At 36.4% G+C, this 26,493-nt stretch overlaps 5 protein-coding genes and 2 pseudogenes across 8 annotated transcripts; 1 reads left to right on the top strand and 6 right to left on the bottom strand.

Annotated features, from left to right (window-relative positions):
* Positions 1–59: 59 nt before the first annotated feature.
* Positions 60–2,842, bottom strand: LOC104711769 (uncharacterized). 4 transcript variants are annotated; one of them, XM_010428523.3, is made up of 5 exons: positions 2,718–2,842; positions 2,269–2,432; positions 1,040–2,177; positions 459–628; positions 60–340 (listed from the first exon to the last, which is right to left on the bottom strand). In XM_010428523.3, exons 2-5 carry the CDS (start codon positions 2,400–2,402, stop codon positions 247–249), a joined length of 1,536 nt encoding a protein of 511 aa, XP_010426825.1. In that variant the 5' UTR covers positions 2,403–2,432; positions 2,718–2,842; the 3' UTR covers positions 60–246. The 4 variants fall into 4 exon arrangements, with proteins under 4 accessions (XP_010426825.1, XP_010426823.1, XP_010426822.1 ...); XM_010428521.3 differs by having other exon boundaries at positions 2,714–2,842; XM_010428520.3 differs by having other exon boundaries at positions 2,269–2,446; positions 2,714–2,842.
* Positions 2,843–3,069: 227 nt separating this feature from the next.
* Positions 3,070–6,616, bottom strand: LOC104711770 (phosphoglucan phosphatase DSP4, chloroplastic). The gene is made up of 13 exons (XM_087466595.1): positions 6,373–6,616; positions 6,149–6,272; positions 5,959–6,064; positions 5,755–5,831; positions 5,579–5,655; positions 5,385–5,465; positions 4,681–4,813; positions 4,377–4,436; positions 4,212–4,268; positions 3,979–4,074; positions 3,639–3,698; positions 3,449–3,556; positions 3,070–3,355 (listed from the first exon to the last, which is right to left on the bottom strand). The coding sequence occupies exons 1-13, from the start codon at positions 6,396–6,398 to the stop codon at positions 3,230–3,232; spliced, it is 1,131 nt and encodes a 376-aa protein (XP_087322721.1). The 5' UTR covers positions 6,399–6,616; the 3' UTR covers positions 3,070–3,229.
* A 681-nt stretch (positions 6,617–7,297) lies between these two features.
* Positions 7,298–9,056, bottom strand: LOC104715569 (uncharacterized). The gene is made up of 4 exons (XM_010432964.3): positions 8,568–9,056; positions 8,000–8,434; positions 7,844–7,915; positions 7,298–7,729 (listed from the first exon to the last, which is right to left on the bottom strand). Exons 2-4 carry the CDS (start codon positions 8,135–8,137, stop codon positions 7,568–7,570), a joined length of 372 nt encoding a protein of 123 aa, XP_010431266.2. The 5' UTR covers positions 8,138–8,434; positions 8,568–9,056; the 3' UTR covers positions 7,298–7,567.
* A 10-nt stretch (positions 9,057–9,066) lies between these two features.
* On the bottom strand, positions 9,067–12,384 carry LOC104711771 (SEC12-like protein 1). Its single transcript, XM_010428525.3, has 10 exons — positions 11,852–12,384; positions 11,497–11,597; positions 10,861–10,993; positions 10,688–10,779; positions 10,390–10,489; positions 10,101–10,173; positions 9,882–10,002; positions 9,670–9,789; positions 9,517–9,587; positions 9,067–9,428 (listed from the first exon to the last, which is right to left on the bottom strand). Exons 1-10 carry the CDS (start codon positions 12,032–12,034, stop codon positions 9,238–9,240), a joined length of 1,185 nt encoding a protein of 394 aa, XP_010426827.1. The 5' UTR covers positions 12,035–12,384; the 3' UTR covers positions 9,067–9,237.
* A 1,542-nt stretch (positions 12,385–13,926) lies between these two features.
* On the bottom strand, positions 13,927–15,060 carry LOC104715570 (putative CCR4-associated factor 1 homolog 8 pseudogene; annotated as a pseudogene).
* Positions 15,061–17,342: 2,282 nt separating this feature from the next.
* On the bottom strand, positions 17,343–19,051 carry LOC147938940 (uncharacterized; annotated as a pseudogene).
* Positions 19,052–19,621: 570 nt separating this feature from the next.
* LOC104711772 (dihydrolipoyllysine-residue acetyltransferase component 1 of pyruvate dehydrogenase complex, mitochondrial) lies at positions 19,622–26,278 on the top strand. The gene is made up of 23 exons (XM_010428526.3): positions 19,622–19,938; positions 20,723–20,779; positions 20,918–20,972; positions 21,055–21,088; positions 21,462–21,511; positions 21,596–21,640; positions 21,812–21,885; positions 22,022–22,091; positions 22,482–22,673; positions 22,770–22,814; positions 22,938–23,011; positions 23,314–23,383; positions 23,615–24,001; positions 24,153–24,213; positions 24,286–24,330; positions 24,420–24,503; positions 24,868–24,944; positions 25,015–25,077; positions 25,221–25,291; positions 25,389–25,449; positions 25,603–25,663; positions 25,747–25,827; positions 25,913–26,278. The coding sequence occupies exons 1-23, from the start codon at positions 19,844–19,846 to the stop codon at positions 25,969–25,971; spliced, it is 1,911 nt and encodes a 636-aa protein (XP_010426828.1). The 5' UTR covers positions 19,622–19,843; the 3' UTR covers positions 25,972–26,278.
* The last annotated feature ends 215 nt before the right edge of the window (positions 26,279–26,493 follow it).

The raw sequence follows: 26,493 nt of genomic DNA on the forward strand, positions 1-26,493 counted from the left end.
CTAAGAATTGGAATCCATGATGTTTAGATCATCTAGTGTGTTGAAATGTTCTAAAAGGATTATCCTCAGAATTTTGATGTTTCCTCTCATTAGACTATATTTGAATAGAAGATTCAACCCATTACATATTACCAAAGCACTCATCACAAAAATTGTACATGACATTTGAAACCATATTTTATCTTAACCTTAACTCTCACTAATGAAAACTACTAAAAGCCAATGTAACAGATCGCTGCAATATTATTACTCGGACCAAAATTTCACAAAGGCTGTCAAGAAAGATTTGAGAACTGCCAAAAGCGGATTTGTTTCTCGTCTTTCCCCTTTCCACGATTCACTGCAAAAAAGAAAAAAAAAAAAAAAAAAGGTAAGGCATGTGAAACCCTCTGGAGAGCCAAACACAATAAACCAACAACCCCAAAACACTATTGAGACTTCAGAGTGTGTTTACTCACGGTTTAATTCTGTTCAATGTTGCATTGTTTTCTTTTTGAGAGCTGGAACTATCTGAAGCATCAACTTTAACCTTTTCCATGGCTGCCTTCTTCTCTACACTTGCCACTTCATTCCCGGAATAGCTACTCATAGTGTCCACTTTTGCTCCGTCGTGCTTACGATTTCCCGACTATTACAAAATTAAAAGGTTACAAAGTTATCATCCTTGTGTGAATATCTCATGTACCAACTAGTTAAACTCAGTTTTTAAGAACAGTACAACTAACAGCTTCTCATATATATTCAGACCTTAATGCTCACAGTTGGAGCATCAAAATTGACTACCAAAACATCTAAAAACATTCAAGAGGTTATGCCATCACTAATGTTCTTCTGCCACGATCATGAAATACTTTATCCTAAACTCAAATAAGGAAATTAGTAGATGCTAACTAAGAAATCCTGCAGCCAACATAGCTAAATTAGGACAACCTGCTGAACACAAACAATTTTTTTGCCTGGACACCAAATCCATGAAGGCTGTATAGTTTTTAGTATGCAAAAAGAATGTGCAAACATAAATATACTAGATGAAGCGTACCTCAGTGTCAGATGTTGTCAGTTTCTGCTCAGTTGTCAATGATCCATTACTAAAGTCCTTAGTCTCATGGATGTTGCCAATCACAGGATTCACAACCACTGTTCCTTTGGTGTCAGCATATTCAACATCTACTGAAGCAGGATTAACAATTTTCTCTCCAACTTTCTTTTCCACAGGGACAGAAATAAGATTTGGCCTTTTTTCAACAATGACCTCAGTCTCCTTTTCTTCAAGTAAAGGAGAAGTGGATGAAGAAATCTCCCCAAGATCAACATGATTAGTTGTGCTGCTATCAGCTTCCACCTCTGTCTTAGTTCCTTTCTCACCCTCACAAAGTTTGCCCAAGTCACTAAGTTGTGCATCCGGTGAGTCCATCGTTGAAGTCACAGATCTTACTGGAAATGTTTCAGATTCACCAACTGTTTCTGCTGCCTTATCAATTGTGCCTAATGTGTTCGTCGTTACGTTTACAGTTTCGGCCATTGCTGCTTCAACATCATTCACTTTTTCATCCTTGTTAAGTTGTGTGCCGTCTGATTCAATGAAAGGTAGTTCCTCAATTTCTTCGTCTTCGTTGTCCACATCGAGTCCTTTATCCTGAGGTTTGGTGGCAACACTATCACACACTGTCTCCATTTTATCTTGTAGCTCTGCATCACGCTTGATATCAGTTTCTTCACTGCTAGATGCTGCAAGGTGAGTCTTGGATATGTCAGTGGAGTCTATTGGCTGGTGTACGTGCCCAATGTCTTCTTTCAAAAGTTTATCTCCGTTCACTTCCCTGCTATCCAATATATCAGATCCATTGTCTTCTGGAGCAGCCTGGCTACCATTTTCAGGTGACTTCATCTCCTTTTCAGCCTCCGAAGAAAAATCATAACTTTGATCTGATGCAGAATGGTATCCATTTGGGGACAAAGATAAAGGGGGCACAGGATCCATTAGGATTGAACTTGACAGACTTTGATCTTGCAAATGGCCAGAGCCATTGCCTTCAAGAACCAAGTCACCAGAACCAAGAACTCTATTCTCTTGGATAATCTCTCTGACAATCTCCCTGATAGTGTAGAAAGATCCACCCACCTCCTTGTGAGTGAGGCTAAGTGAAGGAAAACTCCCACTGTTTAGTTTCTGATGCCTGAAAGCAAAACCCCAATTACAAAAGCTACGAATTGAAAAGGCAAAAAAAATTCAAAATTTTAGCTAGAGGAAGAGAGTTAGGTGCATACTTTTTAATAAAAGACTCCACCAGTGTTTTTCTCTCCTCTTTGGGAATCCGATTACGAGTCCTCTTGCCTCCAGAATCGTGAGGCTTAGCTAGAGCAAATACTTGCCCAACGTAACTAGTCTTCATAGAGTGCATGTTCTCTCTTTTATCCTTTTTTTATATATCCTGTTCCAGCAGAGCTACAGTGATATAAGAATCAGACAAGAACCCCCAAAAAATAAAAATAAAACACAGTACAAATATACAAAATCCTCGAGACAGATCCATTTGCTTCATCATTTTGTAACAGAAACTATACAAAAAGCAGATAAACTCAATCCACACGAAGCAGAATTCTTAGCACATTTAAGAGAGAGGACAATTCCCAACTGAATCATTGAAAAGCAAAAACTCCATCGATAAAGTCGAAGAGATGAGAAATGAAGAAGAGGAAGAAGAGGGTTTACCTACCACCGCGAGAGAGAGAGAGAGAGATTAGAATTCACGAGTCATCTTTGCAAATTGACTAAAACCCTACGCCCAGTACACACAGACCAGAACACAGTGGGGTGAGTGTGTTGTTGGGAGGCGCAAGCGGGAGTTTTGGGTAATTATTTTAACTTTTGTGGCAAAATCGTCATTTTCTTTTTCCTTACTTCTTTAATTAATTTTCAATTTGACCCCCAATACTTTATTTTTAATCAATGTAGACCCTCACTGATTTCAAATTTTCTTTTCTTTTTTCACTTTGACTACTTTCTAGTTTCTTCTACCCAGAATACTTTGTAATCAATTTCGACCCTCACAAATCTTTTTCGCACGGTGGTGAACTCTATGTATATATTATGCTTGAACATAGTACATCTAACTTCATGTTTTTTCTGCTGCTAAAAACATCACTGTATGTTACACGAAGCATTTTATTGTGTTACTTAGTAAGTTGTAACATTCTTCACATAGTCTAGTCGGATGCTCTTTAACTCTCAAGCCTCAGAACAAGTCTCCAAGAACTGGATTAGTTTTGACCGTTCTTCCTCAAACAGCTCAGGGTCTTCGCACGATAGTCTCTCCCGAGTTGCACCATCCACACTCGTTGGATCATCCACTACCTGTTTCATTAGTACACAACAACATCACAGCATTAGTAACTCATTCATTGAAATATGTTCAAATCTATGTTTTAAGAGACAGAGACATTTTACTTTTGCGTAATTGTTGGTATGGCCGTCTTTGTTAGGTCCTATAAACGGTTCAGCCTCATTGTGCGTCCATTCACCATCTATAATGTATTTATATTCAAACTGTCCTTCCTGCGTTTCAGAATGATAGTGGTAGTCAGAAAATGATGACAAAAGTAGACACTGAGCTTTCCAGTTCATTACGAAAACTCACAGGCAGTTCTCTCTTTAGTGTCCAGAATCCTGTTCCTTTGTCCAGTGTTAGAGGTAGCCTCTACATTAAGGGAAAAAATGGTGAAAATTAGAACAAAAGATTTACATTGTACATTAATTTAATCCCACATAGTTCTGCAATATCATAAGACAATTTTTTCACGAAATAAGATCTGAAATGCAACCCTCATCTCTTCCACTTTTTTTATCAGAGAAGCCTTTCTTTACAATAGCAATGAGAAATGTGTATCCTAGTTTTGAAGCTTAAATGTGACACCATAGTCTAAGAGCAAGGCATCATAATATATTATTTAATTAAAAAAAGAAAGAAATATATTCACCTGTCCCCATCCAATGTCAAGGCCAGAAATTTCTACCAAGGAGAACCCCTTATCTTTCAGTGTCAGAGTAACAGTCTTCCTCTTGAGTCCTGTGAGCTTTTATGTCCATATATACCCGGAAACAACAATCAGGAATCAAGGAACTAAGCCACAATTGTTGCAACTAACGCTAATCAATGGAAGTGATAAACTTCAAACATAGCAAGCATTGTGAAAGTTGCACGATAACTCACAATATCAATTGTTGCATTTCTGATAGCATCCAGCTTCGGAAAGCACGACCTTTTGCTCTGCAATAAATTTTCAGAGATGTTGTATTAACATGTTGGGTTACTTTATATAGGTATCAAGAAAATCATGTAGAGAAAACAGAAACCACAAGTACATTTGTATCTTACCATGAGTAATTTATGAGCTTCCATAAGTTTATAGCCTTGCACCCAAAACATGTATGTCAACTGAAATTGAAATTAATATAAACAAAAAGTCAACACTTGTTCATTCCTTCATTAGTCAACCAAAAAAACACACATAAAATAAGACAACTACTGTTTGCAACAGCCTTCTAAGAACTGAAACACTGTTTCAATACTGAAAAGCAATACATTTACGCTCATGGAAGACTCACAGTGAAAGATGTGCTATAGAAACAAAAGGGAGAGAAAGAGAATAGCACAGTAACAAAGTTTTTTTGCAACTTACCGCAACAGCAGGAGCCCTTCCCATTCCAGCAGTGCAGTGCACATATGTAACTCCTCCATTTCGCTTAACAGCTTTGTACAGTATACTTACGACGGCAGGAAGACGCATTCTCAAATCAAATGCATCAAAGTCTCTGTTACATCAAAGACTACAATATGTCAAGCCTTGCGTTTTGCCATGGTGAATTTTTCTATGAATGTGCTCGTGACCAGTATATATCATATATGAAAAGGGGTGATGGTGGGTCCAAGTCTTTAAGAGTAAAGAGAATTAGTGAGGTTGGGATGATGACTAACTACCAGTCTACCACATTACTCTAGTTCGCAAAGAGACAAAGGTGGACAACCAAAAAAGTTAGTTGATTGCAGTGATTATGCTCCCTTTGGAACAAAATTCACTCACTGTTCTGTTCGTCATACACCAGTTATTGCTAACACAAAGGTCTACTGAGCTCTTATTTTGCCAACGAAAAGCGATAAAAGTAAAAAGCCCAAAGAGAAAAGGAAAGTATAATACTCTACTGATCAAACAATAGGAACTTAAAGATTGTGTGCCTAAAAGGATACTGAAACTACCCTCCCACAGTGTATTCAAATCAATTTTGAAAAAAAAAACACAGCCTACCTCATAGGCTCCTATATAAGCAATAAGAAAGGTCTTGAAAAGGAAACTAAAAATCAACTAATGATTTACCAAGGCCTTACCTGATTTCACAGCGAATATGCTCAATATCATTATATTTCTTGGCATATGCTTGGATGCTTCTTATGTCTACTCCAAAATATCTGGAAGTATTGGTCAAGGATTTTTCACACCAGAACATTCTTTCTCACTCAAACGGAAGGAAACTGAAAACAATCATAAACATGTATAGAAAAAGAGGGCTCTGGAAGGATACTCCAAGTCTGGATCTTGTTGCAAGCAAAATATGGTTTTAACCCCAATTTTACGAAGCTTGTCAACATCTTCAGGGGTCTAGCAATTAAGAAGAGCAGAGGAGACAGTAAGAACACCAAGAAAGTAACACATTTCCAAAAAAAAAATCATCATTTGACAGAAGGATAGAAAGAAGACCTGTAAGCACGATCCAACAATTAAATCTGGACGAATGAAGTTGTAGTTCATTCCAAGCTCGTGCCTGTAAGTTAAAACTGAAAATGAAAACACATCTGAATCAATCAGTGCACTAATCAAATAGAATTTCATTATCAGGCAACAACTGGTAGACATCAATAGAGTTTGAATGGTTTAAAACAAATACAGGTAAACTTGACTTACCAGCACCCATAGCTTGAGTCATGTCTTGGCTATATTCATCAGATTTCTCTTCCTCCTCCTTTGAAACACCACTCATCTCTGAGCTGGATTTTGACTCTGATACCGCCTTCAGTCCAAGCATTTGGGCAAGTTTCTAACATTTTCTTTATTTAAACATTCTCAAAAGTACTAATAAAAAATCTTCAAAAACCTGTAAAAAGAGTCGAGATTTAGGATCATTGGCTTTGGTCGGAAATGGTACCATCATCTTCAAAGAAGACGGAGAAAGATCTCTTTGATTGCACCCAAATCCCAGCAGAGGTGAGACAGAACATCTGAAATAAGTAACGATCAAACACACAAATTCAAAATCGAATCAAATCAACAACATTTTCAAAAAAAAGATTGCTACTTTTGTGAAAAGCAAGAAGATACCTGGGAAGATTCTGAAGGCAATTCATCTTTTGAGAGAGTGTAGAAAAAAAAATATCAGCGGATGCAGACGAACCTACTACACTCTTTTTGAGCCTATGATGAAAAAAAAAAGATCTTTGGTAATTATAATAATAATTTCAATTAAAGGTCCAAAAATGTGTTTGTGAGAGTGACTCCGACGGTCACGACGATCCCATTGGGGACCCCACGGTCCGCACCGGGAATGCAATCACTTTTGTTTCTTACGTAAAGTGGATATATTATTTTTAATGAAAGCTCCAACTTTTTATTTTTATCAAAATACACCCCCTTCGACAAGCTGATGTGGTACTTCGAACACATAAAGCTTTGTTTCTAGATTTAGAATTGGCTTTTAAGGTCTGTTCTAGATCCACATGATCGGAAGTGTAATGAATTGAGCTGAGCACCGTTAATTTTAATGTGGGTTATATTTGCAGATTATTTTTGTTCGAAGTTTATTTTCTTAATATGAAAAGTAAGAGGTTCTTTTTATATATTTTTCGTATTTTCCAAGAGTTAAATGAGACCAATCACGTGACGTCATCACTTACAAAAATATCTTTGAATTTTTTTTTTTTTCCAATTAGAACTGAGAGGTAATTTGCAACAGTAAAGTTAATCGATAAGGGCATCTTTATAGCCAAAACTGTTTTTTGTGTTCTTAGATTAAATATATTAAGAAAATAATCTAAGATCAGTAGTTAAGATCTTTTGCTAAAAAGTTAGTTATAGGGATAACATATTTAAGATCTTAATATTTAATAATATAATATTCTTAAACATATTACAATTATAAAATCTAATAAATTTGGTATATAATATTAGAATTAAACTTATTACAATTATATAATATTCTTAAACTTATAAACTTATAAATTATAAAAATTATAAAAGAACATTTAAATTTCAAACTTATAAAACTTTTATTAAAATTCATAATACAATACCAAATTTTTATGAAACAACAAAACATTGTAAATAAAACTAAAAAAAAAAACCAAACAAACATACAATTTGTGATGTGCTTGTCTATTTACTGATTCACTGATAGAGATGATACGAAGACGAGGCCACAAGAGAAAGTTCAAGAGAAAGTAAACTGTCCAAGATGCAACTCATAGTTGATCATAATCAGTTTGCAACATTGCAAGCAGATAAAATAGTCTCAAACACATCAACTCAACTGAATGTGGTTTTCTTCTCTGCCCATGAAGAAACACATTGTGTATAGAGCCAACTCAAACTCTGGACTTACTCCTACTAACGTACTTGAGACTGATTTTAGAACACCGTTCCACTCGAATTGGATAGTTAGCAGCTGAGTCTCTGAATCAGGCTGCATATGAATCAAAAAGTGTGATTTCTCGGTTAGTCACCTGCTCTATAAAGTACTTATATTATATATTTGGAAGACATATGTATAGCGTTGGACGAAGCTTATGGTACTTACAATTTCACCGCGACGTCGGGGAAATATATAGCCTTGATAATCTACATTTCCTTTGGCTTCCTCCAAGTAAAACTACGATAAAAGAGAGCTCCAGTTTAACCTTTTGTGAGTTTTAATGTTTAGATTTGGGGTTTCCAGAGATTTGGATTCATGTACCTGAAGCCAGTTATGGAATCCGGAGACCTGTTCCCCACCAGATTGTTTGATCTCCCCAACAAAGACATGCTCAAACGCAGAAGAAGAGCCAGAGGTACCTCCACGGCCATAGAGATCGAACCAGAGACTTGTCAACATTCTCTTGAACTCTTGGTAGCTTCCAGGAGCAACGTCCTTGATCACAAGGTACTTGATCACAGCGGTTCTGCTAACTTCTTCAATGAAAGCTGCTTGCTCTTGCCTCTCTTCTTCTGTGACTACTTCTTTGTAATCTTCATTTGGGTTATAGTTGTCAAGCAACGAACAGAATCTGGCGAAAGTCGGTTTTCTAAAGACTTCATCGCTCACCCAAGAGAAGAGTAATCCTGGATTGACGAATCAGATGTGCTTGTACACATTTCACACAGTGTATATCTTCAATTCCTCCACAAGAGCCTTCAAAGTTATGCACAAAGACACAATTTTTTTACTCATTGACTTCACCAAAAGACACAAACTTTAACATTTATACTACACGGAATCAGTGATTGGACAAATGGGTAATCAGAGACTTGACCGGAAAACTTACCGGCGATAAGAAATGGGCGAAAGGCGAGTCGTGCATACAAGAATCGAAGCCATGGATAAATATGATCTTGAACTTAGCTTCGTCTCTAGGGATTCCGAATTCCTTGTAAGCAAGATGTCTTCCGTCTCTCAGTTTGATTTTCGGCGATGTCACCGCTGCTCCACCGGGAGAGCCGACGATTTTAGCCGGTGGTGGTTGGATTGATTGATAAACCCATGCCAAAGCTCTAACGAATGATACAATATCGAAGAAAAATATCGAAGAAAATGAAAATGAAAATGAGAGAGATCTCTCGGCTGCCAAATTTTTTTTTCCAATCCAATCACCATTTGGACACGTCACAGAAGAACACAGCTAACAACAGTTCCGAAATAAGAACATGTTTTATGCTCTAAGCACACTTTTTAATTTTTTCAAATAAAAAAAAAACCTAAGAACACCCCTAAAAATATACCGATAAAGATGGCCTAATGACATCAAAGACTGTTCAAAACGCCAAAGCAGCAAAACGAATTTTTAACTTTAGAATCAAAAGATTGTTATTGTCAGGTGACATCAGAATAATAATGAGAGCGAGGAAAGATTTAAAAGAAAAATAAAACATTGCAACAAAGTTTGAAAACAAAAAAATGAAACAGAGGAATGTCTCATAAATTTACATAAAACTTTTCTATAGGTCCAAGTTCCACCTACTATGATCCTCAGAAGGCGTGGATGAATCTCCAAAAAGACTTATCTTTGGTCTTTTTTGATCTTTCCCCATTGGTAACCTCCAAAACGAATCTGAGTTCTCGAAGAAAAAGTATGCAGCAACGACTGATGCCATGAACAAGCAAAACAACAATGCATAAATCTGCCACTCTGCACACATCAAACAGATAAGATAATATTCGTGAGAGAGGTATATAAAGCTATATATGTGCCACAGAGAGAGAGATCAGCAACAAACCTTTCCACTCCTTTGGTACACTGAGCTTGGTCACCATCTCACCCCATTCGCTCGAAGTTGTCAGCATAACCCTAACCAATTAGATCAAATCAACATTAGAAGCAATACTAAAGGGATTTGATTATCATTATCTTTTCAATTAATTCGCCATACCTTTCACTAGGGCAGAACTCAAGTGAAGCAATAGATTGCCCAAGATGCAGCCTCTTACTGTAGTGGTAGATTTCCATTGTCTTAACTTCAGCAACAGATACATCTCCATCTTTGCCACCCCTAAAAAAAAAGGTGCAAAATTTGAGGATTTTAATCTTTGTACAATCAGAAGCATGACAGCAATAACCAGCCCGGGATGAAGAAAGACTCACAAAGCAATATATTTCCCATCCAAGCTCACTGCCATTGTCGATGCAGTCTTCCTTGACAGCTTCTTGAACCCAAGCTTCTTCCATGTACTAATGTCATAAACATTGACCAAAGGCGTCTCACCTGATTCCAATTGTTTAAGATTTCATCTCATGTTATAAATTCAAAACATATAGTGATGCTTGCAAATAGTCTACTCTTAAGTGTTAAATATTATATACCTCTTTGAGCAGCACAAAACAAAAAAGGTTTAGTTCCATCTTTAGAGAAACGGCACAGTTCAATATTCTCATCCTGCAGACATGAAAAATATCAGAATTAGGCAGGAGATACATCAGGAGCCAATATAAGAAACACAATAAAGACATAATCTAGACAGAGAGGAATCAGAATTATATTGTTAGAAGAAACCATCGATATGAAACTCCTCTTTCATGCAGATTTCATTGGATATATTACTAGTTTAATATAGGGATGCAAATGCAAACTTCAACTCTCACAATCACATACCCCACTACGTTCCAAAGTAGACAAAGGAAAACCATCTTCTGCTTTCCATATTCTAGCTGATCCATCAGTTGATGTTGTAGCTAAGTACTCTGAGTCCAGACTACAAAAAAAAAAGGGTGCAAATATGAGAAAAGTGCACTGAGTGGCTCGTTTCACATTCTCCATTAACTTCTATTTGTGTTGTATGACCCTAGTCCCAGTTCCAATACAGAATACCATTTTTTACCACCTCAATTATGGTTTAAACTGAAAAGCATATAAAAGGAGGGATGATGGTAGAGAACACTCTGGTCGTTACCTAAAATCCATATCCCGGATGGATTTGTGTGCCTTTGGTTCATCCAAAATTACACCTAGGTTTGGCCACTCCATAATTCTGAGACATCCATCCTGAATAAAGCTTGTAGTAAGCTACAACTAAAATTTTCGCAAAAGTGAAAGAAAGGATTTTCTTATAAAGCAGTTCCTTACCACTCCTCCAACAGCTAATTTAGACCCATCAAAACTGAAGGCCATACACTTCTGCACTCCAGCAGTTTCGAGAGGAAGTAGTTCTTTGGCTAAGATCGTAACACCTGTTGCTCCTCCAACAATCTCAAAGGACCTGCAAAATCAAATAAATTATCTTTTATCATCTACACCGTAAACAAAATTTGTATTGGCGCAAGATGGTGTCCAAAAATGGAGGAAGTCGATTCCAATTATCTAGCATGCAAGTTTCAACAGATAGAATAGTAGAGTTGCAAAAGAGATGCAAGAAAGGAAAGTCAAAATATTATACAAAGATCAAACTAGGAAGAGACCAATTATACAAAGGCATCAAACAATCTCCAACAAAAGTAAAAGCAGATAATATAATAAACCAAACCTAAAGCACAAAAAATTCAAGCACCAGTACAATTAATTCTACATCAGCAAACATAGGGGGTAGAGAAGATCGTTTGAGGTAATGAGAGAAGCAATGTTAAGTTCTGGTCATTTGATGCCTAGTTCTCATGACTAGATTGAGAAAACGTGTCATCATCACAGGTTTAACAATACCAACTCAACAAAATTAGAAACATAGTATCAGAGGGAGATAAAAGCGAGAGAGAGAGAGAGACGTACTTGCAACCACCTTTGGAGGTTGAGCAGATGAAATAATCACCACCAGGATGCACTGTAACAGTCACAGGATCACCATCACTCTCCTTAAGCGTGTGCGTTGCCTTTGATCAAAGAAGACGAAAAGGTTGGTTTTTAATTTCATTGGTCGACACAAGTAAACACTTTTCACAGAATCAAAAGGGAACAACTTGAAAAAAACCCTAGATTTCTTACATGATTTTCAAAAGAACCCAAATTTCCCAATCGAAATAACTAGACTAGACTAGATTCCACCCTAAACCCAATTAAAATTTTCGAAGCTCCCGTATCGTATCATTCCAGTTTCTAAATTACAAAAATCAAAGAGGAATTGTACCAAAGGAGAGGAGGAGAGGGAAGCAGTGACGGGGTCGAAAGAGAAGATGTTAAGGAGAGCAGGAGAAGAGCCACGGCGTTTAGAAGCTTTAGCGATAACGACCCAGTTAACTTTCTTCGGGCGACGGATCCATGATCCGCACACAACATGCCCACTCTCACGACTCGCTTCTTCAATCTCCATTCCTTTTTGGATTGATTGATTTTTTTCTCCTTTTTGGTCTTTTTCTCTTCTTCCTCACCAATTTGGAACCTTTATATATAGAGAGAGAGCAGAAGAGAAAAACAAAAAACAAAAAAGGAGTTGACTTTGGAAATTAGAGAGACAGATAGGTTTTGTTGGGTATTATAATGATAATGGGATTTGCAAAAATCTCAGATTTGACAAAATGAAGAAACAAACGGAGATTTTGAGCTGTTTTTTAACTAAAAAATAGTATATAGGAGAGATAAATTACACAAGTCAAAGACCGGTGGTGGGAGAGGATATTCCTAAGATCCTGTTCCGATACCAATTTTATTACAAAGTACGCTACGGTCACATCGTGCTTCCGTGATCTTATATAGCAGACTTTCCCCATTCGTGTCAATCTCATTGTTCCCACACAAAATATATACTACAGAGAAAAATATATATGTTAGCTATCGAAATCGAAAGGAATCAAACTGAAGTTTTAAAAAAAAAAATATTCTAATGAATTGTAAAATTTTGATAACCAAACAAAACGAAACCAGATTAGTTTTGGATTGAAATATTTCGGATACCAAATAATAATACTCTTCAGTCTTCATTACAATTGGAAAAATCAAAATTTGTAGTTTAAGGAAGAAAGAAGCTCTTAATATTGCAATGCACGTACACATTAGTCATAAAGGACTCATATTATAGACATGAGATTTGGTCTATTTGTTGACCAAACATAAAAAAAAATATCGCTAATTGTTCACCATGTAGCACCACTTACATTACATGTAAACAAGAATGTCTACGTGGCACTGTTGGAAGAACAAGGATGCGAATAGCCAATCATTGGAGGCTATATATAGATGAAGCTACTATGATGATTTACATAAAACTGGATGGTTTAAAAGTTGCGATGAAATTTTGTGTGTTTGGCTTGTGGGGTAAATGTATCTCTGATCAGGTTGTTTGATGGGTGAGGAAGCACTGGAACGAGATAAGTTGCAGGACAAATCAGAACCTCTGTCTCTGTGGTGGCCATTTCAGAACTTTCAGTCCACTAATGGAACTGGCCCGTTCTTATTAGTTCCTGAGACTATTCTTGAAGTTGTGTATGTTTTGAACAATACCAAATCAATTCTTCTGATGCAGAAGGAAAAGAGTTTAGACTCTTGGAAATTTACATTCGATCTGCAAACAGTTCAACACATTCTGCAACAGAAGGCTGTTGAATCAATCTTTGACGTTGAGTATCTAGGTATGTCCACAGAACAAAGCCTTTTCTACATGGCACAGATGGAAAAGCAAGGTCCGCAACCATTTAACTTCTTGGAGTGGTTGCAAGGCTGGGTTTTGCCTCAGGAGCTTACAAGTTGGCGTTGCCACTTGAGCAGCATTGCAGGTTGACGTTACAGCAAAAAAGGTTGATTGGTTTGTCTAATCTTAGTCTTACAGATACATGAAAGTGAGAGAGAGAGAGAATAAAACTGATGTTAACGCTGAGAAGGACTGTTTGTGTTGGCTATTGGTACTTGCCAACATGACACTTCACTAAGTACGTAGTTTTGCCTTAACAATGATCTAATCCGGTTTCAGGTGATATATAAGACAAAAGTAATTGATGTGATGACGTCGATGGTGATCTTGATCTAAGTATGGCACATCATCTCAATATCACATTTGTATTCTTGATTATTGGGAGAAACCATATATACCGTGAGAGAGTGTGAGTGATCCGGTTGCAGAGAAACTTCTTGTCTTGTTTTATGCTTCACTACCATCTTAATTCTTACACAAAACTTGTCTTGAGACAATTATAAAAACTTTAGCTCTCAAAGAGACTTCATTAATAGGGAAAACAGTCACTGATTCTGAGAAATTTGTGAAGAAAGAAAGACAAAAGTGTGGAATTAAACAATCTAAAAAAAACTCAACTTTTCATCAAAATTAAATCGGATACAAACAGATACATTGAGACAATACTAACAGGAAGAGATGTGTTGTTGACTAACACTAAACACATCAAAGTTAAGGTAAGGACTAATTAAGCAGTGCAGTGTTTTCCTTGAGATTTAATACATACATAAGCTAGGCCCATAGCCAAAATCACCAAAAGGAGGAAACCCAGGAACAAACATCGGATTGAGTAGCGGAAACGGTGGTGGAGGAGGAGGCGGTGGTGGTGGAGGTGGACCGTAGCATCTGGTCATGATGGCAAGGTGGATCTGTTGTTGTCTGTGCATTAGACGATCAGAGAAGATTCTACAGCCGAGTCCATAAACAAAGCCTTCAGACTCTTGCACATCCTGGAACATCTTACTCTTAGTCATCTTAACGAAAACCCTAGCGGTTAATTCGCTATCTGAACCGGCGTGGTGAGCAGTACCAACACGGTCAAGTCCCAACGCATCTGCTAGATGCTCTAGACCTAGACGGCTACTAAGACCGTCGTATATATCCGCCATAGCTTTCAGATCAAAAACAGAGCCGAGGGTTCTAGCTACGGCTTTCGAAAACCTAGCAGGAGTTGCGGGTAAAGACTCTCCAGCGGTGAAACACTTCAACAAATATGCAATGTCATACAATCCATGAAACGTCACCCAAGTGATGTTACTCGTCCTCTTCAGAATCCAAGAGAGATCATTGAAAAAACCGTCGATTTCAATTCCTTGGGCCCTAATCTTCTTCAGATCTAGACCGTTGCGTTTTAGGAACTCGATGGATTTCTCGTTTCTCGCGTCTTCAGCATCTCCGAAATCAGAGAAGTTGATCTCCCAAGTTCCACCGACTCTTCCGTTGCTGTTGAACAGAGTTAGACCTAATTGGATCAGTTTCGTCCTGTCTACGCTGAAGCTCATGTCGGTGTAACGTTGATCATCCGATGCGTGTTGTGGTGTATCCCTTAAGCAACCTGGGAACTCTGTATCAAAAGCGATAAAGCGGTAATATCTGAGACAATCTTTGATCAAACTCATCTCTTCGTAACGATTCCAATTCCAAATCTCACGGCAATTTTTCATCGAACTCATGTTTTGTTTTGTTTTGTTTTTTTTGGTTGGTATAATAGGAGGAGCGTGAGAATAAACAAAAATAAGAGAAATACAATATATATAGTTTTAGTATTTTTGGAAAAAAAGCAATTTTCCTTTTTCCAGTATTGTTGATTTTATTATTCCCTTCTATATGACCGTTTGAATTTTTTTTTTTTTTTTTTTTCTGATAATTTACATGAATACCAATTTCTATTTTACAAACACAGATGGGGAGGTTCGAAACTTCTTTTTTTTTTTTTTTTTGATTAGTTACAATTACAGAATTTCTTTTCTATTATCGAATTTTGGACATCTTTATTTATTTTTGTTTTGGTTATTAAAATATATAAAAGTCAATTAAACAATTTTCTCAATATATGTCATCACTTTGACTCAAAGTCTTTGAGTGTCACAAGACATAAAACTCAACATAATAAAAACAATGCTACAAACTCAGATTACTATTTTTGTTGTTGTCTAAAATTAAAACACAATTAAACTATTTTTCAACATATTTCATCACTAGCTATCTTAGTGTAAATGTGTAATAAGACTTACCATGGTTTTTTTTTGTTTTGTTTACAAAGACTCAACAGAGGCCAAAGTCCGCAATTAAACTTTTTTCTAATTTTTAATATTAATTAAGATTAATTGTTGCAATGACATATGTTTTTAGAGAAATATCTCTTAAAATTAATACCATATAGGTAGTGTAGCTGTAATTTGAGTACCGTAGAATTTAGTTATGCAAATATGTTTATTTTATCTACAAAATTTAGGTTGTCATTTATCCTACAATCAATTTTTGTTTTTTACATATTTGATATTTTTATGTTAGTGATTAATTATGATTTATAAATATTTAATAATAAGATATATATTTGATAAAATTTACATATTATTTTTATATGAAAATTATATCTTTTATAAATTAGGATTGATATATAATTAAAATATGATTTTTATGATGTAATATAAATTTAAAATGTATTGCAAGATGAAATAAGTGATATCTAAATCCTTAATTTTTTTTAAAAAATATATATAAAAATATAAAATCAATATGCATAAATTACTTAAAATTCAATTAGTTTGAATAAAATGCAACATATAAATTAAGCTTCACGATGAATAACGAATATATGCATCATTTGATAAACGCAGAAACCTCTATGTAAGTGAGTTGGATGAAATGTGTGTGTTGTGGATAAGACCATCAATAAGAAGTATTGTAATTTTTTCTTATTGCTTACTAATATAGTTTTCAGTTGGAATTTGAATTCAATTAATTTTGTTTAATTTTTGGATAGGTTTGTTTTAGGTAAAAGTAGCCAAATTGAACTGAGACCAAACATATTTTGCAATGAGATAATTAATTACAATTTTTAATGATACAAAAAATGTAACCAGTTAGAATGAGAGGTCATATCGAGTATAAAGGGTAATATAGTCATGGTCTCATGGGGCTCTCAATATATATAGGAAATTGTTATTTTGTATCTTGGAACAAAAGGAAATTTCCCTTTTTCAAGTTTGGATATTTTTTCTGATATTTACATGAACTTTTCATATACTTGTAATACAAATTATCTTTACTAAAACAGATTAATTGAATCAAGGCAGGTTCGAATACTTGTGGACAGATTAATATCAATTTCACCAGCCAATGGAGGAGAGAGTCACCCATAATCCCCCCCATGGAATTCAGGGATATTAAGACGGAAACCAACTTCCCAACACGAGTCAACAAAACGCTGGTCTTGAGGACAAAACAGATCCACATCACGTGGTGGCTGAGCTGGATCTACCACGGGGTTGTCATGCTAACCTTGTTGGGGATCAACGAAAATTGGATTAAGGCGAGGGTCAGCCACACCACGAACTTGGAGCAAGACGTCAGTGAGAGAAAAAACAAAAATATCTGAAAGAAAAAAAGTAAATAAGTCATTGGAATCCCAATATATAAGGGGAAAATTGGAATTAAAGGATCACTACAAAAAAAAAAGTTTGTCCATAATTAATAACATTCTAATTTGAAGGACCCCTTCTACATCCTCTTCTGAGCTAAGAGCATGGGCATTGGTGTCCCCTGGTTTTTAGTCCCCCAAATTTAATATTACTATTTTGAAAGGTTCTTATTTTTAGTATGAGCATTGCTGTCTACTTGTATTTGGTCCCCCAAATAAAACAATAATATTTTCAAAGTTTAAATCTTTTAGGCATTAACATCTACTAAGTAGTAAATATACATCCCACTGGGGATTTATGTAGATGTTAAGCTAAGAAGAAGTAATAGCAGACGCAAAACATACATCATCAGCTGAGGTCCTGACTTGCAGCTTGTTCTTGCACTCAGTACAGCTCATCACACCCTGCAATATCAGTAGATGTTCCGTCAAATCATATTAGCATATAATGAGGTAAAATGCCTAACACACAGAAAAGCACCATATCAGTAGTTGACAATTTGAGAGAAATAAACCGGATCTGTATCAAATATAACAATGTAAATACAATAACAGTAGCCTAGTTCATTAGCAGCGGAGAAAAAGCTTACTGTTTCATTATTGTGACAGCAGAGTCATGAACATGATCATGTTGATGTTCGTTGTGCTTTCTTGTATCACAAACCAGTTTCTATTTGAAGACTGATCTATATACCATGACTGCATTGATGGTGATGATGATGATGATCCTCTGCACAACTCAAGCCATCTACATTGACTTCTGAATCAATTCTGAAAAGGTATGCTATTTCAGGACACCAACAGAGAGAAAGAAAGATACTTAAACTTGGACAAAATACATAGCAGAAGTTACCTCTCAAGATCATAACCTCCAATCCCTAAGACAAAATCCATATCAACATCTCCAAATTTGGTGTTTTTGATGGGAGCCATAGAGTTGATTTGCTATTGATTTTAAAAACCAAATAAAGAAGAAGTGTCAATGACAAATATATCTTCATTCTATTGGGGAAAGTGAGCTCACGAGCTAATAAGTGTCTTACCTTGATTCTTCTAGTTAAGTGCTCCAACTCAGGCTCGGATGCCAAATCAATCTGCCATAAAAATATAGTTAAGTACTTAACGACCTACAAGATGATTCCTCATAAATTGTATCAAATGACTGATATATATCACCGAACTAGACTCTTAAAAGAAGATATAACAAACAAACCTTATTCAAAACTATACGATCTGCATAAGCAATTTGTTCAACTGCCTCATTCACAACAAATCTCGGTTTCACTTCATTCAAATGCCGCATCGCGTGTTTAGAGTCAACAAGTGTAACAACACCATATAACTTTATCTATCACTAACAGACCAATAACAAAACTTAGCTTCAGTGAAAAACACAACACAAACAACGGATACCTGTAGTTTCGATGACAATATGGTCAAATCTGTCTCGTTTATTTTTAACCAAGTCAAGAAGCATTTTGACTAAATCACCACGAACAGTACAACATAAGCAACCATTGTTGACCATGATAATATCATCAGAGGAAGAAGAGTGGCTCGCAACCAGAGATCCATCGATATCAACCTCCCCAAACTGTTTATATATATTCACAGTTCTGAAATGCTTAACCAATCTGCAACATTACATTAAGCTAAGATACATATACCAACAAAATATCTCAGAAATGCGCAGCAAGAGGACAAGTTTCGCGAATCGTGCACAAGTACAATAAACACAAATTCGATCCTGTACCTTTCCAGAACCGAGGAATCCGGTGATAACTGTGGCGGGAATGCGAGTATCCTGGTCTGCGAAACCTAGACAGTCGAAAAACGTCCCAAACATGCGAGTATCCTGGAATGCGAGTATCCTAGACAGTCGAAAAACGTCCCAACTTAAGAATCGTTTCTTCGATATTGGGCCTTTTTTGATTTATTTAAAATCACAAAAAACCGGGGGACGGCTCAAGTGTACACCGTTGCACATGGTCTAACCTCTTTTGAGCTCACCAAGTCACCATAACGTAGATATCTTATCTCCTTACCATGACAAAAGAACACAATCCTACCTTTCCTTTTTCTCCTCCCAATTTTTCAGGTTTTTGACTAGTCGTGACATATTTTTATACACTTAAGCTGTTGAGCGTAGAAGAGCATAATAAATGCTTAAATATGTCTTCTTGAAAGTCATATTATTAGCATCGCTATTGTTTCAGGAGCCGACTTGCCAGTTGCCATCATGTCGAAGGCGTGCACATTCGGTTAAAAACGGTAATTTACCCTGATTAGTCACAGATTTTTCTTAATCTTATCCCCATTTCAGGGGTTGTAATTTCTCCTTTAACTTTAATGCATCAAATTTTAAACGGTATGAAGTATGAACTTTGTCTAAATTTTAGTCTATAGCAAAAAAATCTCCATTTGTTTGTTTGGCCAGCAGAACTATAGAGAACAATTTATAGAATCTGTATTATTATGTAACCGCGACCTTTGGCAAACGCAAAAAGGTGGTCGCAGACAACCAATCAAACCCTTAACCGAGGGCACTAGCAAAAGAAATGTTTATAAAACTTTGGTTCTTCGATCAAACCGAAAATTAAATACGATACTAAATGTGATATTCGGGTCCGGTTTTAGATTCGGGCCGGACCGGGCCGTATCTGAATTCAGAACACTTTCCTTCATGAGGATCGTCTCGTGCCGTCGTTGCGATCAGACCAAAAAAATTAAAGTTGTTACGATTCGATTCCATCGTCTCTCTCTCGGCTCCCATTTGTGATTTGTCAAACCCTTTTCTCTCTCGAAGTGCTGTCATGGTGCTTCCTCTCTTCCGGCGTGCTGCGATCACCCGCACTTCCTCGCTTCTCAGAGCTCGTCTTTTTGCTCCTGCCTCCGGATTCCATACTCGGTACGCTTATTTTGCTCACGCGTCTTCTCCCTCTCCCTCTCTCTCGTCCCGCCTAAGTTTTGATGTTTCTCTTCCTTGTGCGATCCTTGGCAATTTGATAAGCGACCTGGTCCTCCAGTTGAATTTCAATTTTTTTTTCTCTCGTTTTTGAGCAATCCGCCATTGACTTCTCGAAGTTCTTATTGCGTATTGTATAGTGCTGTTTAGTAGTTTACTTTTGGACGATATCAATATGATTGATTTTGCTTGAACCAATACTAGTTTGTTTTCTGATATGGCATTACTATTCTCCAATTTGTGAGATGCATTTTCCATTTTATGTTACTCGCGTTGAAGAGGAAGTGAGTGTCCTTCGAGTATGGTTAATTCCAATACCTTTAGCTAGATAATCTTCTTGGTTGTTTTCAGTATTGGCACCAACTGGCTGCCAAGTTTCTGAAAATTATGGAAGATGAATTTTTCCATCCTGTGGTTCATAACACTGATGCAAGTAATCAGCATAGTCGTATTTCTTCAAACAGTTTGATCAACCTAGCCTTTTGTTCTCGACTTCTCGTTGAGTAGGTTGCAACGAGAAGCATCTGATAGATGTTGGATTATAAGCTCCTAGAATATATGAATGGATTCTGGAAACGAAAAAGAAAGAATATAGGATGTGTAATTTCTCTGCTCGATTTTATGTTGCTGTTTTGCGTGGAAGTCCTTATATTCATGTTCATAGAACCGAAGTTGGTGTGATTTATTTAGCTATCCAATAAATTTTACCATGAACTTTCTGATACAGCTATTCTAATGGAGCATACCACTTGGACAACAAGATTGGTAGCAGTAACGGTGTGAGGTATGTGTTCCATACCACAAATCTTGGTAGTTTAACATGGTTGTAGAAAAAGTATACCTATATTGTTGTAAAATCAATATTTAGTTAAGAACAGCATTGTTTGTCCTTTTTCAGATTTTCTCTGATCTAAATTTTCAGGTCGGCCTCCATAGACATGATTACAAGAACGGATGATAGTCCTCCAAAGCCAATTGTAAGTTCAAAAGTTAGTACTGTTGGTTTTTTTAATTCACTCTCATCTATCCCTGTATCTCACATACATTGTTTTCTTGTAGTTGCGATTTGGCGTGCAAAACTTTTCATCAGAAGGTATTCATAGATTGTTATGTCATCTTATGGAATAAGGATCTTCATAAATGAATCTACAAAGCAATTCCATACTAGAATAACTAAACCAGTCGATTTATGGGACTTTCATCTAATAAATCAACCTGCTGACATTTGTAAAATTGTATTAGTCATAAAAATCACCAAGACACAAATATTAAGTGGGCGATAAGAATAATTGATGGCAACTTTCGCTTATCTTATAGGAAATGTTGGTTGATGCAGGTGCAAAAAACTTCCCATAGCACTATTTTCTCTGATGTTTTTGCTTCCATCATACTCTTATATATCGTGACTGGAAATGCAATCGAATATACATAATTGTTCCAGTAATACAATTGTTTTTGGGTTGTAGGATCCACATCACAGATGGTTCTTGCAATGCCAGCGTTGTCTCCCACGATGGTATGAAATTGGACTTCAATATTGTAAAAGAAATTTGGCCTTCATGCAAGAAGTCATTGTTTTATGTTTTTCGGGCTTTTGCAGAGTCATGGAAATGTTGTGAAATGGATGAAGAAAGAAGGTGACAAGGTGGGTTATTTCTTATTTTCGGTTGACAAAACATTCAGTCGACTTGTATGATGTTATTTTAGACTGATCACTATACAAGAAAGACGATAAATTTTTTTATATAGCTGACAAAGACAAAATAGAATGTGGAAGTTCTCAGTAATAAGTATGAATTTTGGTTCATCCTGACAGGTAGAGGTGGGTGATGTACTATGTGAGATAGAGACAGACAAAGCCACTGTAGAATTTGAGAGTCAAGAGGAAGGGTAATTCTAAAAAATCCGGTTCATGATTTATGTGTTTTGATATATAGTTTTATTTTATTTTACCTTGGCAATTCATATGACTCATTACAAGTATATGCAAATGTCAATTGGCTTACAATGAAGCATGATCCTGTAGATTTCTGGCCAAGATTTTAGTCACTGAAGGATCAAAGGATATCCCTGTTAATGAACCGATTGCAATAATGGTAAGCACAATGGCTATCTTATTCATTTAAAGAAACCAAGTACGATCTCACAAAAGGTGATGCATGCATCGACCTACGCTCATCTAGTCTGCTTTTGGCCTCTTCATTTTCTTTTGTTTCCTGGGTTTACATCTTGGAAGAGTTAACGAATCAAAGAGATCTATGGTGTTTTGTTGTCAATATTTGTTGTGGAAAAAACAACTCCAATCCTCATGCTGTTTCTTATTCCTAATATTACCTCATGTAATAATGAGTTTTCACGTCATGTCCCCTACATGATATTTGGTAGGGTTTAGGGTGTAGCGTATAGAGTTTAGGGTTTGGTCAACATATTTGCTACAGAAGTTTGATGGATACGAGTTTAACCTTAACTACATAATTGTAACCAAGGTTGAGGAGGAAGATGACATTCAAAACGTTCCTGCCACAGTAGAGGGTGGACAAGTTGGTAAAGAAGAAACATCAGCTCATCAAGAGATGAAACCTGACGAAAACAAACAACAAAAAAGTTCCATTCAGCCCAATGCATCAGATCTTCCTCCACATGTCGTCTTAGAAATGCCAGCACTTTCTCCTACAATGGTATGAGATTCCATATTTTGTGCTAGCTTTTTGGAAGAGAAGGCATCCACTTGTATCCTGAGACCCTGAATCATTTATTTGTCAATTGATGTGCAGAACCAAGGTAACATTGCAAAATGGTGGAAAAAAGAGGGTGACAAGGTTAGTTTCTGGTGACCCAAGTCTGAAGAGTAGATTTGCATTGTAATTTCCACCACACGGAATCTGGTGTTTATGCACTTGCGGACTTGCCTGTGTTGATTCTTCTTATTACCTTGTCCACAGATTGAAGTGGGTGATGTCATAGGTGAGATCGAGACTGACAAAGCCACTCTGGAATTTGAATGCCTTGAAGAGGGGTATACTAAAAATCTTGTTGTCTTATTCCTATAAGCAATCACTTTGAGCATAAACAATATTTCTATTTCTAGGCAATCTGTTGATGCTCATTCTATATAGCATTCATAATCTGTGGATATCACTTCTTTTTGTTTGGATTAAGTGATAGTATTTACTGATTTATGGATTGATTACATATTTCTTAGATTCGGTATGAGTAGGGGCTTCCTCAATAAAAAAAGATTTACCTGCTGCATTAGTATTCAGATGAATGATCTTATAGTAAAAGATTGTATAACTTGATGGATGACTTTTGGTGTAGGTACTTGGCTAAGATTCTACTTCCTGAAGGTTCCAAGGATGTGGCGGTCGGAAAGCCGATTGCCCTTATAGTAAGTCTTTTAGTTCAAAAGTACACTGACTAAATTCTTGATGCCAGAAAATTGTTTTACTACTGGTTATTTAATCCATTTGTTAGCCGGTAATTCCTTTTGTGTTTAAGTTGGTCGGCACTCTTCTAGTTAAATCTACGTTATATTGGAAAATGTCTACACAAAAAATCTTGGAAAATGCAATTGCTTGCAGATTGAGGGATATTAGATACTAATCCTTCTTCTTTGTAGGTCGAAGATGCTGAAAGTATTGAAGCCATCAAGTCTTCTTCCACAGGTGGTTCTGAGGTTGAGATAGTTAAAGAAGTCCCTCACAGTGTCGTAGATAAACCTACAGGGAGGAAAGCAGGTTTCACAAAGATCAGTCCTGCTGCAAAACTATTAATTTTAGAACATGGATTGGAGGCATCATCAATTGAGGCATCGGGTCCCTACGGTACATTACTGAAATCAGACGTTGTGGCCGCAATTGCTTCTGGCAAAGCTTCTAAATCATCTGCATCTACGAAAAAGAATCAACCATCAAAGGAGACCTTGTCCAAATCCTCCTCTACATCAAAGTCTTCTGTGACTCAGTCAGATAATTATGAAGATTTTCCCAATAGTCAAATTCGCAAGGTAGTTGAAATATTTATTGCTCTCTATGTGGAATGATAAATATTTCCTGTTGAAGCTTTCTTCCTTAAGGGGAGCATACTTTCTGCATTGATTATTGCTGCTATGATCATAATGAAATCTTGTCTTCTGTTTGACATTTTCCACTTGGCAGATTATAGCAAAACGTTTATTGGAATCAAAACAGAAGATACCCCATTTATATTTACAATCAGGTTGGTGATTCACAACCTTTGTATTTTCCTTGTGTATTTATTTGCTGTTTAAGCATTTGCTTGTGTCTGCAGATGTAGTATTGGATCCTCTTCTTGCATTTAGAAAAGAACTTCAAGGTTTGTAGACTACATCCTTATCCCACACATCCTGGTAGTTGTTAACAGCCTGAGAGGCTCAGAGTGAATTGTGCTTTCATGATCTACAGAAAACCATGGTGTTAAAGTGTCCGTCAATGACATAGTTATCAAAGCAGTGGCAGTCGCACTGAGGAATGTACGACAAGCTAATGGTGAGAAATTATTTTCTCCTCGTAAATGATTCAGTTACAAAGAAATGTTCCCATACCTAGTAATGAGTTAAACCTTAGTTCGTCCTCTTTAAGGAAATTCAGCTCCCATGTTGGATTTTACTTGTAATGCCTTTTGCCCCCATTGAGAATAATTAGTAAAGATGTTTTGAGATTGTAATACAGTAACATTCAATATGACTGATAATGCATGTTAGACTCGGTTTTAGTCTTTACGAGTAGGATATTTTCAGCTTGAGTTTGATGTAATGATTTGTAGATTGCAATCATGTGGTTGTTTTTTCTCTTTTGCTTGTTCACGCCTTTGTTACGATTGCTTAATGTTCTCTTTCTCAATTACTGGCAGCTTTCTGGGATGCTGAGAAAGCAGATATTGTTATGTGTGACAGTGTTGACATATCCATTGCAGTTGCAACTGAGAAGGTATACTTGTGTCTTCGATTTTCTGATTACGTCAACGGTAAATCCCTCATCATCTTGGCATGTGTTGCAGGGTTTAATGACTCCAATTATCAAGAATGCAGACCAGAAATCTATTTCTGCTATTTCCTTAGAGGTAATTCTTATACTCTCTGAAGTTTGACCAATATGGCAGGCTATAGAGGCTCACTTGTTTGATCAGTTCTTACCATATATCATGTGCTGTTTATCAATAGTTATATTAATTAATTTTGAATTTTCGATTAATCTGCGGTGCAGGTTAAGGAGTTGGCACAAAAGGCGCGGTCTGGAAAGCTTGCTCCTCATGAGTTCCAAGGAGGGACATTCAGGTATTCATTGTTTTAAGTTATTAAGCATCGTCTGAAATTATCAGTTACGTGAAACTTTCCCTACTTACCAACAAAACCATACTTTATTGTTTACCAGCATTTCAAATCTAGGAATGTATCCGGTGGACCATTTCTGCGCAATCATTAACCCCCCTCAGGTAATCATAGCCCTGAAAATGCTACCTAAATTACAGATGGAAGATTAAGTTTTGCTGTGCGTAATTTATGTGGTGGAATATTTAGTTTAGTCTCTATAGAGACGCATATGTGAATTTGGATAATAAACTCCAGGACCGTCAATTGTCTTGCAGGCTGGAATTCTAGCAATTGGTAGAGGAAATAAAGTGGTTGAGCCGGTTATGGGAATAGACGGTGAGATAGTAACATCCTTTTGGATATCCACCTTTGGTACACCAGTCTGATGAGTTTATGACAAGTTTTTATCATTGTTTCAGGAATTGAGAAGCCTTCGGTTGTAACGAAGATGAATGTAACGCTATCCGCTGATCATCGGATCTTTGATGGACAAGTTGGAGGTAATGCAACATTCAGTACTTCCTACTGCTATCATTCACTGTGTTTTTTCTTTGGTACTCATTGCTTTTATGAAACCGGTTTCAGCTTCATTTCTGTCTGAATTGCGTTCAAACTTTGAGGATATTCGAAGACTTCTTCTGTAAGAAGGTTCAACTGTTTATCAAATGGATCTTGGATTGCTACATAATAAACCTTGGTAGTTGGAACCGACCCACGTGCACACGCAGAACTAGATTTGCTGCTATACATGAGAAGCTCAGATTACATGTTTCATATTTTTTCTATTTGGTTCCTACTACCAAAATTTGGTTTTGGTTTACAATCCGTCCTACAGATTGGTTTACAATTCTTGCTGAGGTATTTTTTGTTTGTCCCAGTCTCCTGAAAAAATAAATAACTTGAGCTGTCAATAACAAAACAGGTAAAATGATTAAGACCTATTACCTCTCATATCATTGTCATGGCCTCATGGGTTTAAAGTTGAGCCTATTTTTATTTGTAAAATCTTGTTTTGGAGCCTTAACTTAAGAAACCATAACCATTACAAAACTTTAATATTGAAATATCGGTCAAGTATCAACAGATTACAAACTTCATATCCAAAAACTAGGATTTAAATTCCAAATTCTGTAATATGTAGCATTATGTGAATTTGAATGTGTTGC

This window comes from Camelina sativa, chromosome 9, assembly GCF_030686135.1.
Source record: "Camelina sativa cultivar CO46 ecotype springtype chromosome 9, ASM3068613v1".
NCBI classification, from domain to species: domain Eukaryota; kingdom Viridiplantae; phylum Streptophyta; class Magnoliopsida; order Brassicales; family Brassicaceae; genus Camelina; species Camelina sativa.